The sequence below is a fragment of the Schistocerca piceifrons genome, chromosome 2 (genome assembly GCF_021461385.2).
Source record: "Schistocerca piceifrons isolate TAMUIC-IGC-003096 chromosome 2, iqSchPice1.1, whole genome shotgun sequence".
In the NCBI taxonomy this organism is placed as follows: Eukaryota; Metazoa; Arthropoda; class Insecta; order Orthoptera; family Acrididae; genus Schistocerca; species Schistocerca piceifrons.
Genome location: NC_060139.1, coordinates 560,852,752 through 560,866,108, shown reverse-complemented (window position 1 = coordinate 560,866,108; position 13,357 = coordinate 560,852,752). Strand labels below are relative to the sequence as shown.

General features: G+C 41.7%; 1 protein-coding gene across 1 annotated transcript in view; it reads right to left on the bottom strand.

Annotated features, from left to right (window-relative positions):
• Window positions 1-13,357, bottom strand: part of LOC124776581 (E3 SUMO-protein ligase RanBP2) — a 313,159-nt gene that overhangs the window by 260,317 nt on the left and 39,485 nt on the right. Inside the window, exon 2 of the mRNA XM_047251632.1 lies at window positions 7,148-7,373. Coding sequence (XP_047107588.1) covers window positions 7,148-7,373 — 226 coding nt within the window. The remainder of the gene's footprint in view (window positions 1-7,147; window positions 7,374-13,357) is intronic.

Genomic DNA, 13,357 nt, shown 5'->3' with positions numbered 1-13,357 from the left:
AGTAGGTTGGTCGATTGGGGTTTAAGGTTCAAACAGCAAGGTAGTCCATTCAGATGGATTTACATCCCACAAAAGTCATAACAATAGAAGGTAAAAGTTAAAAAAATGTGAAAGTGCAGTCGTGGTGTCAATGGTGAAAAAAAAAGGAGGGAAGACAGCAAGTGGGCAACCCCAAGGCTATGCTAGGGGCAAGAAATATCCCTCCTCTGATGCAGTACAGGCACAACCACCTGCTATTCAAAAGCGTTCAACCGGTAGAATGTAAAAGTGCATGTTGTAAAAGGAAAATAACCAGATCTAAAAAGCGATAAAAACAGAGCAAAAGGGAGAGAAAAGAGGACCTTAGCCAGGGAGGGGAGTCAGAAATCTCTAAACACAGCTTACAGTGGGAGACACCTCAACCCTCACCGCCCTGCCACTACTCCAGAGGGAAATTAGAAACCTTAGAAGTAAAAATAAAAACCACTTTCACGAAGGAAACTGAGAATCAGTTCAACCATCCGGGAATCGTCTGTCAATATTAAAGGTAAAGTGCGGGGAAGTCTGTACTTAGTACGCAGAGCCAAAAGAAGGGGGCATTCCACCAAAATGTGGGCTACTAACTGGAAGGCTCCACAACCACAAAGTGGGGGTGGCTCATTACGTAAAAGAAAACCATGAGTCAGCCTGGTATGGTGGATGTGGAGATGACAAAGGGTGGTTGTGTCCTTTTGGGAAAGACAGAAGGAAGAACGCCATGGGCAGGTGTCACCTTAATCGCACGAACTTTATTTGACAGGGAGGTAGCCTCCCAAGAGTTGGCCAATGATCGCGCGAAGTGGGATTTGATATGAAACCGTCAATCTACTGCAGGAGGGGTGACAAGAGGGGGAGGGGGGGGAGTGACTGCTCCCACAGCCAAACGATCAGCAAGCTCATTACCTGGGATACCCACATGGCCAGGGACCCAAAGGAATTCAAGAGAACAAGCAGTATGATGAAGATCAGCGAGACAGCCATGGATGGCTGAGACCACGCGACGGCGGGAGAAACACTGGTCAATAGCCTGAAGGCCACTCATTGAGTCTGTACATAACAAAACATGGTTGAGTGGGGACTGTTTACTGCGGAATTGTTGGGAATTTCCCAGGTCCCCACATGCAGCTGGCAGGAGATGATTTTCCATGCCAACAGAGGAAGTGAAGGCATATCCCACACGATCAGCAGGTTTAGAGCCATCCGTGTGAAGAACAACAGCATCTCCCATAAAATTTGTCGGAAAAAAACAACACCATTGGGGAAACTGAATCTTTCAGACCTCAGCAGAGATCCATTCCAATCCAGGGCCGAAGAAATAACCAAAGGGGGGGGGGGGGGGGGACGACAGGACAAAGAAGAAGGAAGCTGAAAATCACAGTGAAGAGACGCAAGGTGGAGCCCAACCAGTAAACCCGCCCGAGGGCGGGAATCAGGAGGGCGCCGTCCTTGGTCTGGGAACAGGATAGAATAGGAAAGATGAGTGGGAGAGGAACAGGCGGCGACTATAAGAAACCAGAAGCTGGGACCACCGAACAGAAAGGGAGGAGGGGAAGGGGGGGGGGGGGCGATCCCAGCTTCAACCAGGAGGGAGCCAGTAGGCCACATGACTCCAGGACACAACCCAACCGCCGACACACCATACTTTCCAGCAGCTTACAGCAAATGTTGGTGAGGCTGATGGACCAATAGCTATCCCCATCAAGCGGATTTTTACCGGCTTTTAGCATCGGAATGATGGTGCTCTTCCGACACTGCAATGGAAGGATGCTATCACACCAGATCCGGTTGAGATGATGACAAGATGTCGCTTGTAGTCAAATGAGAGACGTTTAATCCTCTTACTGTGGATCCGATCCGGCCCAGGAGCAGTCTCGGGGCAACGTGCAAGGGTGTTGAGGAGCTACCACACCGTAAATGGGGCTTTATAGGGTTCACTGAGGTGTGTACTGATTGAGAGGACTTTCCTTTCCATCCACCATTTGAGGGTGCACAAGGCTGGGGGTTAGTTCTCCGACACAGAGGCTCGAGCAGAGTGCTCGGCAGTCTGCATTTGCGTTAGTAGACAACATGCCACTGATGTTAATGCCAGAGACACCTACTGGGGTCTGATACCCAAAAAGAGACATCCAATTCTCATCTAGACTTGGGAAGGTCACATATGGAACCCAATCGTAGACACTTACCTTTCCAAACACTCCTGTTTCAGGCGTTTTATAAGCAGATGAACGTGAGCACGGAGCTGTTTAAAGTCTATTGGGTACTCTAGGGAAGGGTGCCGCTTATGTCGCTGTAAAGCTCACCGATGCTCTAATTGCCTCAGCGACTTCCAGTGACCACCAAGGGACTGTCTTTTGCCATGGGGCACCCTAGAGAACGAAGGATCAAATTTTATGCCACTGAACCGATCATTGTAGTGACCTGCTCAATCACAACATGGATGGCACCATGTGGCAGAGAGGTGACAGCAGAGGTGAAGGCTACCCAGTCTGCCTTGTTTAAGGCCCATCTGGGTAGACGTCTGTGGGCACGGTGCCGGGGAAGTAACAGGAAGATGGAGAATTGGTTACTACCACACAGGTCATCATGTGCTCACTCGTGGACATGTGAGAGAAGCCCTGCACTGCAAATTGAAAAATCTATGGCCGAGTAACTACTATGACCCTCACTGAAATATGTGGCAGCCCCATTATTTAAGGGGCAGAGCTAGAGTTGGGACAGTAAATTTTTAACGTCTCTGCCAAGGCCAGTAAGCATGGTGCAACCCCAGTAGGGGTTATGGGTATTAGAAGTTCCCAAAAGTAGGGGAGGTTTAGGGAATTGATCAATCAGTGTCACCAATACGTTCAGGGGTACCACACCATCTAGAGGGAGTTATATGTTGCAGTTGCTCATATCCTGTGTCGCCCGTATCCTGACAGCCACAGCTTCAAGAGAAGTTTGAAGGGGCACAGGTTCACTACATAGTGAGTTCAGAACATAAATGCAAACTCCACCAGACAATCTATTACATTCGCTACGGTTCTTGTAATATCCCCTGTAGCCACAAAGGGCAGGGGTTGGCATTGTGGGGAACCAGGTTTCCTGGAGGGCAATGCAGAAAGCAGATGTAAAGCTTAACAGTGGCCATAGCCCAGTAATGTGGTGGAAAAAACCACCGCAATTCAACTGGAGGATGACATTATTGTGAGGCTGGGAAGGCATAAAGAGTGCAAGGAAGTAGGTTATGTCTCAGGGTCACCTACTGCCACCGACTTATTTCCTGAACAGGCTATATCCATTCTATCTGAGGGTCTGACGAGATGTAGGTCCTCAGTGCACATCAGAATCTTCACATCATCAGACTCTGAGTTGGGTTGATTTCGGGGGAAGACCAAACTGCGAGGTCATCAGTCTCATCAGATTAGGGAAGAATGGGGAAGGAAGTCGATCATGCTCTTTCAAAGGAACCATCCCGGTATTTGCCTGAAGCGATATTGCAAAATCATGGAAAACCTTAATCAGGACGGCCGGACGCGGGATTTAACTGCCGTCCTCCCAAATGCGAGTCCAGTGTGCTAACCACTGCGCCACCTTGCTCGGTCCAGGCTCAAGAGCTTGTAGGCACCAGTGGTGTGGGTGCCACTGCAATTCCCTTGGTCTTGAGGGGCCTTCTTTCTGGATTTCTCTCACTGATCCTTGGGTTTCTCTGACTGGGAGGGCTTCACTGATTCAGTCTCCGGGACTTAGGATGATCTTTAAGCCCAACAACCAGCTGCTTTTGCGCACTTCAGCCACTGGCAGGTGTCATCTTTTCCACTAGCAGAAACCTGGGAAGGTAGTGACCCAAGGGCCCCCTTCCTAGCGAGAAGAGCCGAAGAAGACCCATGCTTCTCTGGCTAAGTAGTGGGGACTGGTATCCCCGATGGTTGGGGGACAGTGCTCCAGAGGTAGTGAGAGAAGTGCCCCCCCCACCATCACGGGGGCAGGAACTTGCAGAACTGTTCTCATAGTAGCGGCATAAGAGGAATTCATAGCCACAGTATGTAGGCACTCAAATTTCCTCTTAGCCTCAGTGTAGGTCGGTCGGTCCAGGGTCTTGTATTTCATAATTTTCCTTTCTTGCTGTAAAATACTGCAGTCTGGTGAGCAAGGGGAATGATTCTCTCCACAGATGGGAGGCAGGGCACATGGAGTATTGGGATGGGATGGACGTCCACAATGTCAACATGCGATGCTGGAAGTACAGTGGGAAGACATATGGCCAAACTTCCAGCACTTAATGCACCGCATTGGGGGAGGGATATATGGCTTGACATCACAGTGATAGACCATCGCCTTGACCTTCTTGGGTAATGTATTGCCCTCAGAGGCCAAGATGAAGGCACCGGTGGCAACCTGATTATCCCTCGGACGCCAATGTTTGCGCAGGACGAAATGAACTCCTCGTCGCTTTAAGTTGGTGCGCAGCTCTTCGTCTGACTGCAGAACGAGGTCCCTGTGGAATATAATACCCTGGACCATATTTAAGCGCTTATGAGGGGTTATTGTAACGGAAACATCCCCCAGCTTGTCACAAGAGAGTAATGCCCGTGACCTGGCAGAGGAAGCCATTTTTATCAAGACTGACCCTGACCGCATTTTGGGCAAGCCCTCCACCTCCCCCAAACTTGTCCTCTAAATGATCTACAAGAAACTGAGGCTTCATTGAGACAAAGGAGTCCCTATCAGCTCTCATACATGAGGTACCGGAGCGAATAAGGTCCGCTGCCATACTTCCTTGCACTGTACTGAGACTTGGAATGCTTAGAGACTGCTGGCATTCGAGCACCAGCAGGCCGCCTACACCATCACAAGGCCCCTTCCCGTGACCAGTAGCATTGTATAGCCCGTCAGTTGACACAAGAAGCTTACTCAATTGAAACAGCTGGCAATGATTTTTAAAATGACTTTGAAAACCATCAGAAATAATGATGATCTTCGAAACCCCTGTTTGCAGTTGAAGAATTTTGAGCATTGCTGTGTCATCACTTATAACTCCTAACACTTGTGGTCTTGTTTTGAAAATATGTCACTCCTGCAACAATTGCAACCTGGTCATTACTCTGATGAGAGCCTTGTACTTCTTGAGAGAGAGTTACAGACCAGTTCTCAGTAAAATCACAGTGAAGTACCAAAGCCTGTACACACTCACTTCTGCAGTGTTGTTGCAATTTCTTCAGATGCTGGTGTGTTACTGTTTTCACTGATCATTTGCCCAGTGCATTAATGAAACTCTGTCAAAGGCAACAGTTTTCATAATTAGTTTAGTCATCACACAAAGTTCAAAATTTGCGCAATACACATATAAACAGACATCTCTAGGTGGGTGTGGAACTACCCACTTAGGTCGTAGTGCATAAAATGTTGATCTTCCATTATGTGAAGTTGTATAGTTACTTTTGTAATTTCAAAAGTTTCTTTAACACTGCGTATTATGTACCTCTTCACTTCCCAACTTTTTTACCTGTAACTGTTACCAGTTATAGTGTCTTTTTTGTTGGCACTCGGGTGAGAAGTCTCATTTATCTTCCAGATAAAATGACTTCACTATTTGAACTTTAGCTGCTTCTACAGGATGACCATAATAGGGATCTGGTCTTCCAAAGACTCCTTTTACAGACCTCACATTTCTTGATTTGTGTACCATGTACTTTGATACTGATGGAACATGGTTCAAAATTGTATTCTTTCAAAATGTCTCTGGAATAAAAGTTCAAACTTGTACTTTTTCACTGTAGGATGCACAATATTCAACAACTGAATTGATATTTGTGAAAAATTCCTGGCATGAGGTGCAAGTGTTTTGGTTTATTTTTTCTTAAGATGGAATTTCTACTTTGAAGAGTGTGGTCAGTTTTTCTGTGTTTTATTCATCCACAGCTTTAGTAATTTCTCTGCACTTTCTTGATGCATAGAGATTATGACTCAACTTCACTGACCACAGTTCCGTAACAGGACTAACACCTACCTCTGCAGTTGACTGATTCAGGGTATTTAATTCTTCCTCTACTGATGCAAAATCTACATCACCTGCACCATGGGAGGCTTCACCTATTTCAGAAGTTATCATTGTTACTCTGTCCAGACATTTAGAACACAAAAAGTCGTCACTGGAAACATCTTCACTTTGAAACATTCTTCAAATGAGAACCCTTATTTCTAACCTGAACAAAGTATGTTTATTTGTCTTATATATCACTCTTTTATGGATATGCAAATAGTCAGCACACTTCACTTTCCTGTGGCACCAGTCAGAACACATTTCAAACAGTCCTTTTCACAAAACACACTGCAACTGCGTCAACTGGTAAATTTCTCACAAAAACACAGAACTCACTGGATGGTCTCAAATTTCTTAGAAGCCTCCTTCAGTGAACAAATTAGCACTGAACAACTACAATAGAGAAACATGCAATGAACAACCACAACAAAGAAACTACAACAAAGCCTAAGAAATATCTGCAACAAAGAAAGTGATGATAAATAACTTCAACAAAGACAATACAAATAAACATTGTAACAAAGAAATCAGTAAGAAACAACTTCAGTGAAGACATACATTACCCTTGAAAATAAAAAAAATACTGATTTTTTACAATAAAACCTATCCAACTTAAAAAGTGGAAGCTCTCTTTTACAAAGAACCTAGTACTACATGGTACTAATCAACAGGAAAAAATTAACTTTTCTAGATTGGGCATTTTTGAAAAAAATAAGTTTTTCTGTAAATTATAAAAAAAATTCAAAAGGTGACATTAAAAGAACAACAGATATGTCCAAACAGAAGATACCATTGTAGTCATAAAGCAATTATCTTTCAAATAAAAAAACTAACAACATATCCAAAACTGTTACAGAGATATAGCATTTTAAAAAAATTTTCTGAAATCACATCTTCAGAAAGGTGTTTGCAGTGTCACCTTTGAAGTGATACGGATTATGCCACTAATATGTCTAATCAACATTTTAGAAAGGTTGTTTTTTTTTTAATTCTAAATAATTACAGGGCAAAAGATTCACTAATATACTAACAAATAACACTTTGGAATACAAATCTTAATGTACAATTAATATTAGCAATACAGCAGAAGCTTTATTTCACGCTACCAACCTTTGAGGATTATATCAGGCTGAGAATGTTCCAGTTCTAATGAGCATTTGTACTCTGTTACTGCTTTCTCCTTCTGGCCAAGAGCTTCCAGTATTTGGGCAAAAAGTTTATGACCTGAGGCTGAATCTTCACGCACAGTCAGGTAACTGGAAATGTAACGCCTTGCAGATTCATAGTCTCCAACCTGATAATAGAGCTTGGCAATATTGTAGCACCGTAAGTTCCTCTGCAACAACAAATGGGAAAAAAAGAGTTAATGGTTGAATATCTACAAAAGCAATGTAAGGGCCTAAAACATAGGACATGGGTTACAACTTTTCTATCCCTTTGCATATTTACGACTTTGCATAAACTTGCTTCTGATACACACACATTTCTGGTTACTAGACATGGTAAGTTTATTTACTTATTCTGTCTTGTATGGTCAACACTTATGGACTTACATGCTAAGCTGAAGCTGTTGTAAGCCAGCTAAAGTATTCCAAGACAGGAAACCAGAAACACAACGCAAGTGGCTCCCACAGACAGTAGTGTTTAGGTTACAAGCATGAACAGTAACATAATAAGAAACTTCCTGGCAGATTAAAACTGTGTGCCGGACCGAGACTCGAACTTGGGACCTTTGCCTTTCACAGGCAAGTGCTCTACCAACTGAGCTACCTAAGCACGACTCACGCACAATCCTCACAGCTATACTTCCGCCAGTACCTCATCTCTTACTTTCTTCCAGGAGTGCTAGTTCTGCAAGGTTTGCAGGAGAGCTTCTGTGAAGTTTGGAAAATAGGAGATGACGTTTAGCTTTCAGCTGAAAGCTGTTGCTACCAAGCATGGAGTTAGTTTGTGTAAAGGCCAGGGATATCCCTGCCAACAGAGTAGGAGAAGGGATAGGTCCTGAACACTGTGTCACAGGCATCAACATGGTTGGCCAGAGGAACAGGGAGGTGCAGAGCCACATATCAATTGGCCAGTTCTTAAAATGTGCCTGTGGACTGGTGCACCAACTATGGATAGGGAAGAACCAAGTGGCACCAGAATCCTTTAAAAATCCCGAATTTTCATATTCAAAAGAGTTCTCCGTCAGAAAATTTAGACGCCGACTTCATGTCCCTCGACGCCATCCTTGGGCAACTTCAGATTTAAGTATGTTTTCTCACTTTGAGTGGTGCTCTCAAATATCTGCTTTAGTGATTGCTATCTCGTTTAGTTCTCACCCCACAGAGTAACACAGGCTTTTGTTGTGCCAACAAATTAATGCTTTGTTTTTACTAATGCATAGAAGTAGCCCTCTTTGTAGTAGTTAGTCCGAATGCAATAAACAAGTGTTATTCAGACCCAGAGTTCCTTGAGCCTCCTACAAGTATCCTTATTGACTCCTAATCTCTGCACTTATAGGTGCCACATGACAGTGTTTGGCACTGAACCGAGCAATCACCTGCCATCACTGGAAGTATCTCTTTTTTGCATTTGCTGCTAACTGCTCAGAAATTGTGGACTGACCTGGACCACCCTTTAAATTCTCATATGCTTCCTCTACACCGACTTCTATGCCAGGACACAATTAATTTGTATTTTATTTGCAGGGTGCCATCACAATTACGGCTTTTGCAGATGTTAGCGTTCCAAAAACAAGCAGTCAAACTTCAATATTTTACACACAATGAAAATAATAAAACATGTTCATGATATCTACATATCACTTAATGTGCACTGCAAGAGCAGAGTTAGTTATTATCTGAAATGTACTGGGAGCATATGGCTAGCTTATTGTATGCTATGAATGTGGTTGTGAGTAGGTACGACAATGTCACTACTTACAAGGGAACCTCCCCATCGCACCCCCCCTCAGATTTAGTTATAAGTTGGCACAGTGGATAGGCCTTGATAAACTGAACACAGATCAATTGAGAAAACAGGAGGAAGTTGTGTGGAACTGTGAAAAAAAAAGCAAAATATACAAACTGAGTAGTCCATGGGCCACATAAGCAACATCATGGACGAAGTGTGCTTAGAAGCGCCGTGGTCCAGCGGTAGCGTGAGCAGCTGCTGAACGAAAGATCCTTGGTTCAAGCCTTCCCTCGACTGAAAATTTTACTTTCTTTATTTTTGCATAGTTATTATCTGTCCGTTCGTTCATTGACATCTCTGTTCACTGTAATACGTTTAGTGTGTGTGTTTTGCGACCACACTGCAAAACCGTGCGATTAGTAGACGAAAGGACGTGCCTCTCCAATGGGAACAGAAAACATTTGATCGTAAGGTCATAGGTCAACCGATTCCTCCACAGGAAAACACATCTGATATATTCTATACGACACTGGTGACGGCATGTGCGTCACGTGACAGGAATATGTTGTCGACCCACCTAACTTGTACACTTGGCGAATGGGTAAAAAGATTCTTCTACCTTGCCCGATTTAGGTTTTCTTGTGGATGTGATAATCACTCCCAAAAAAGTGATGAAAACAGAGTTTGTCACATAAACTGAAAATAAAAAATTAAAATTTACACTTGTTGGAAGATTTGAACCTAGGACCTTTCGTTCCACAGCTGCTCACGTTATCACGAGACCACGGCGCTCCTGCGTTCCTATCGTCTTTATTGTTGCTTATCTTCCCTTGAACTACTCAGTTTGTATATTTTGTTTATTTTTTCACAGTTCTACACAACTTCTTCCTGTTTTCTCAATTGATCTGTGTTCAGTTTTTCAAGGCCTATCCACTGTGCCAACTTATAACTAAATCTGAGGGGGGTGCGATGGGGAGGTTCCCTTGTTAGTCACCTGCAGGAGGTCAAAATGTTTTGCTACTGGCAAAGGGCCAATTAACAATGAATGTATCTGTCCACATGGATAACATTTCCTGCCATAGCTTTTTCTGTCTGCACCACAGTTATTTTATACCAGTCAATATTTTGAGGTATTTCCTGTACTGGGGAAAAAAAGGAAGCAGAAAGAAAGCTACTATTGTCCACTGTGAGTGTACAGCAATAATACTGCCATTTCAAAAATTAATAGATACTACAATTTATAATTATTAGGTGATATCATATGGCTCTAATTACACTATAAATGGAAATTAACATGATCTTACAATCACCTTACAAGGAAAGGTACACAGGGGTAGGATTGTCTTCTTGAGATCACCTATATGGCTGTGCAGGTTACGGTCCCTGGTACTATACTCAGCAGTCATTCATGCTAGTGACAAAATCTCTGAATTTCTTACGATTTACTAGAGACTTGATAATAGCATTTGTTTCAAAACAGCACCACAGCCTATTAGTTACGTTATTTGGCTGGCATGCTGAAATCTGAGGGTTTGAATTCCATTGGATGCAATATTTTCCTCATCCTTAGAGTAATGATGTAACTTTATTCAAGGAATTGGTCTAAATGTAATTTTTTTTCAATTTCTAATCCTTTGCCACATGATTTTAACTATCATATTACATTTCTTACTTGCTCCCATATTTTTACTTATCTTTTGTACATGTTTCATTTGGAATTTTTGCCATGCAATTTTTTGGAGCTAACATATTCCATAAAGCCAAAGAAGGTTCCTCGGAGTTGTGGTGGACTTCATATAGCTGCTTTGCGTGCATACAATGACCAATCATGTATTGTTATTTTGTTTGTCTCATGCCAATATCTCCACATTGCCGCATTTCAAGGTAACTGTGCCTTTACCATCAGTGCCAATGGCACAATTTGTGGTTGAAAGCTGGCAACAGCATTATCAGAGACTTACAATGTTTTCTGAAGATCATGAAAACATTATTAGCTTACTGCAAGAAGGGTTCTTGGCTCAGAACTTTGCTTGCCAAATCTGCATACACAACAGCAACATTATCTGAACATTCAACTGCAATATTGAGAGACAACACATTGAAGTTTTGCCTCGCAGTGGTCAACTGCAGTCAGCACCACAGTATGACGACAGTTAACAGCAGAATGCAACAGGGTTTCACACTGCCGTTTTGAAAGCAAATTAAGAGTTTTATTGGCCTAGACAGTTTAAACTGTCTCCAGAAAATCTTTCGCCTTTAGAAATTCATTATGAATAACAATATAAACCCACAAAAACTGCGAAGCACTACATTAGATCAATACAATACATCATTTTCTCTTTGCTGAAGAGTGAAAGATTTGACTAACACCTGATGATCATTACAGAAAATGTTGGCGGCAGCTAAATACCAATGGATGTCCCAAGCATGCAGTCCCATAGGTTCAGCATTGCAGATGTGCCATTCATGTTTAGGGTCAGTAATACATATATGCTTCATTATTTGTGATATGGAAGCAAAAGGGACCTCTTGCTGAAAATTTTGGGTTTTGAGTTATTGTAACTTTTACATCCAACATTAAATTCTGAACAACTTGTAAAAATCTATCTCTAAATTTTGGTGAGTTATGTCATGATGAATGTGTGTGATGGAAGAGGGCTGTTTTAAGATAATGTGTTTTAAAGTTTCATTTTATTACGACTATTCAACTGGACATATTTAAGAAACAAATTCTGTATAAATATTACGCTAAAAATGTCCATTGTGAAAGAGTACAGAGTTTTTTAAAGTTAACATTAAACATGTGATTAATCCCTTCAGACTTATAGGACATTACAATGCACATAAATTTAAAACTAAGTAATTTGGCGCCAAATTGAGAGAATTAGTGAACCCTATGCTACATTTTTGGCAGAATATTGATATTTTCGTTCTACACTATGGTCAACTGCAAATTGACAACCTCTGTAGACATTTATGTATCTCATATGAAAAGGAACCACTTGTCTGGCATTTTTGTGATCACAAATTGTTCTTTTATGCAAATCTACTGAATGCTCCTTAAAATGCTTCTAAAACTTAGAAGATGCTATTACATATTTTAGAAAGGGCCTCTCGTTGGGTCAATGTTATTTCTGCATAACAAGAGGTATGTTTTCAGAAGACTGACATTGATTGCTTTTGATGCCATTATTGACTCCCGTTGGATTGAAACAACTTCCAAATCGATACGAGAATGTACAAAATGAAATAATTATTACAATATACATAAGAAAAAGGAACTGGATATATCAGACATTATCGAAAGTTTTTGCTTGTACTGAAAATTTTACTTTTCCAACAAGAGGTCCCTTTTCGCTTTTTGTCTCACATTTTGAGTAGTTTGAGGTCCATGTAGTATCAGGACAAGACCTTCTTACATTTCATCCAGCCCTACAGTCATATTTTAGGTGACTACGTTTTGTTTCAAAGACAATAATGCACAAGTACCCCATTCCCGAATTGTGGACACTTTTCTCCAGAAGGCAGTAATCAACCAAATGTTACAGACTGCAGTGTCTGCTGATATTTATTAAGCCAACCAAGCATGCTGGGCCGAATTGATACTTCAAGTTCATTGTTGGAAGAGCACTTCACACACTGGATGGTCTTATCCTGTGGACAACATGCCCAAGGAGGATTCAAAAAAGTTAAAAAGCATGGGGCAGAGCACTGAATATTACTCAGCACCAGATTGTGACTTCAACATTGTACTTTAGAAGAGAATTTCTTTATTTTGCTAAGAATTTTGTTCTTATTTCATAGCAAGTTTTTTTCCTGTTAGTCTCATTCTTTCAGTTCCTGCTCCCCATGAAGCTAAGCTCATGCAGATATGCAAGTGATACAAAGTTAAGTTCAATAATGTAGAATATCTAAGCTCTAATTCAACAATATTATCTGCAACAAATAGAAAATTTGGTGAGCAAATAATGTTAAACTACATAATTCAGCTCTCAAAATTCCACATCACCACCAACACACTACATCAGCATTCTAATACAAAGAATGGAAATTATTCAGTCTTTTGTCTTTTTCCATTTCAGGGAACATCAGACATAAAAAAATTGTCTCAAAAGTTTATTTACTTTCCTTCCACACAATGAGTTGAAACTAACCCACAAAAGCATTTTGACAGTCATTGCTCTGTGTCATTTAAAGACAATTCCTAAAAGTTGCCAAATTATAGGCCTAATTCTTATACAAAAAATATTGCTCTATGTCAAATTTTCAAAAATGTCTAACCTGGCAGTTTTTTTTTTTTTTTAATTTTGCGTGGATATGGTAACGAGACTACTCAACCTTTAATCTTGCAATTTGTACACTGGTTACAACAACAAGCAGAAAGCTGATGGAGTGCATTTCATGGGTAGACCACTTTACTGTAAA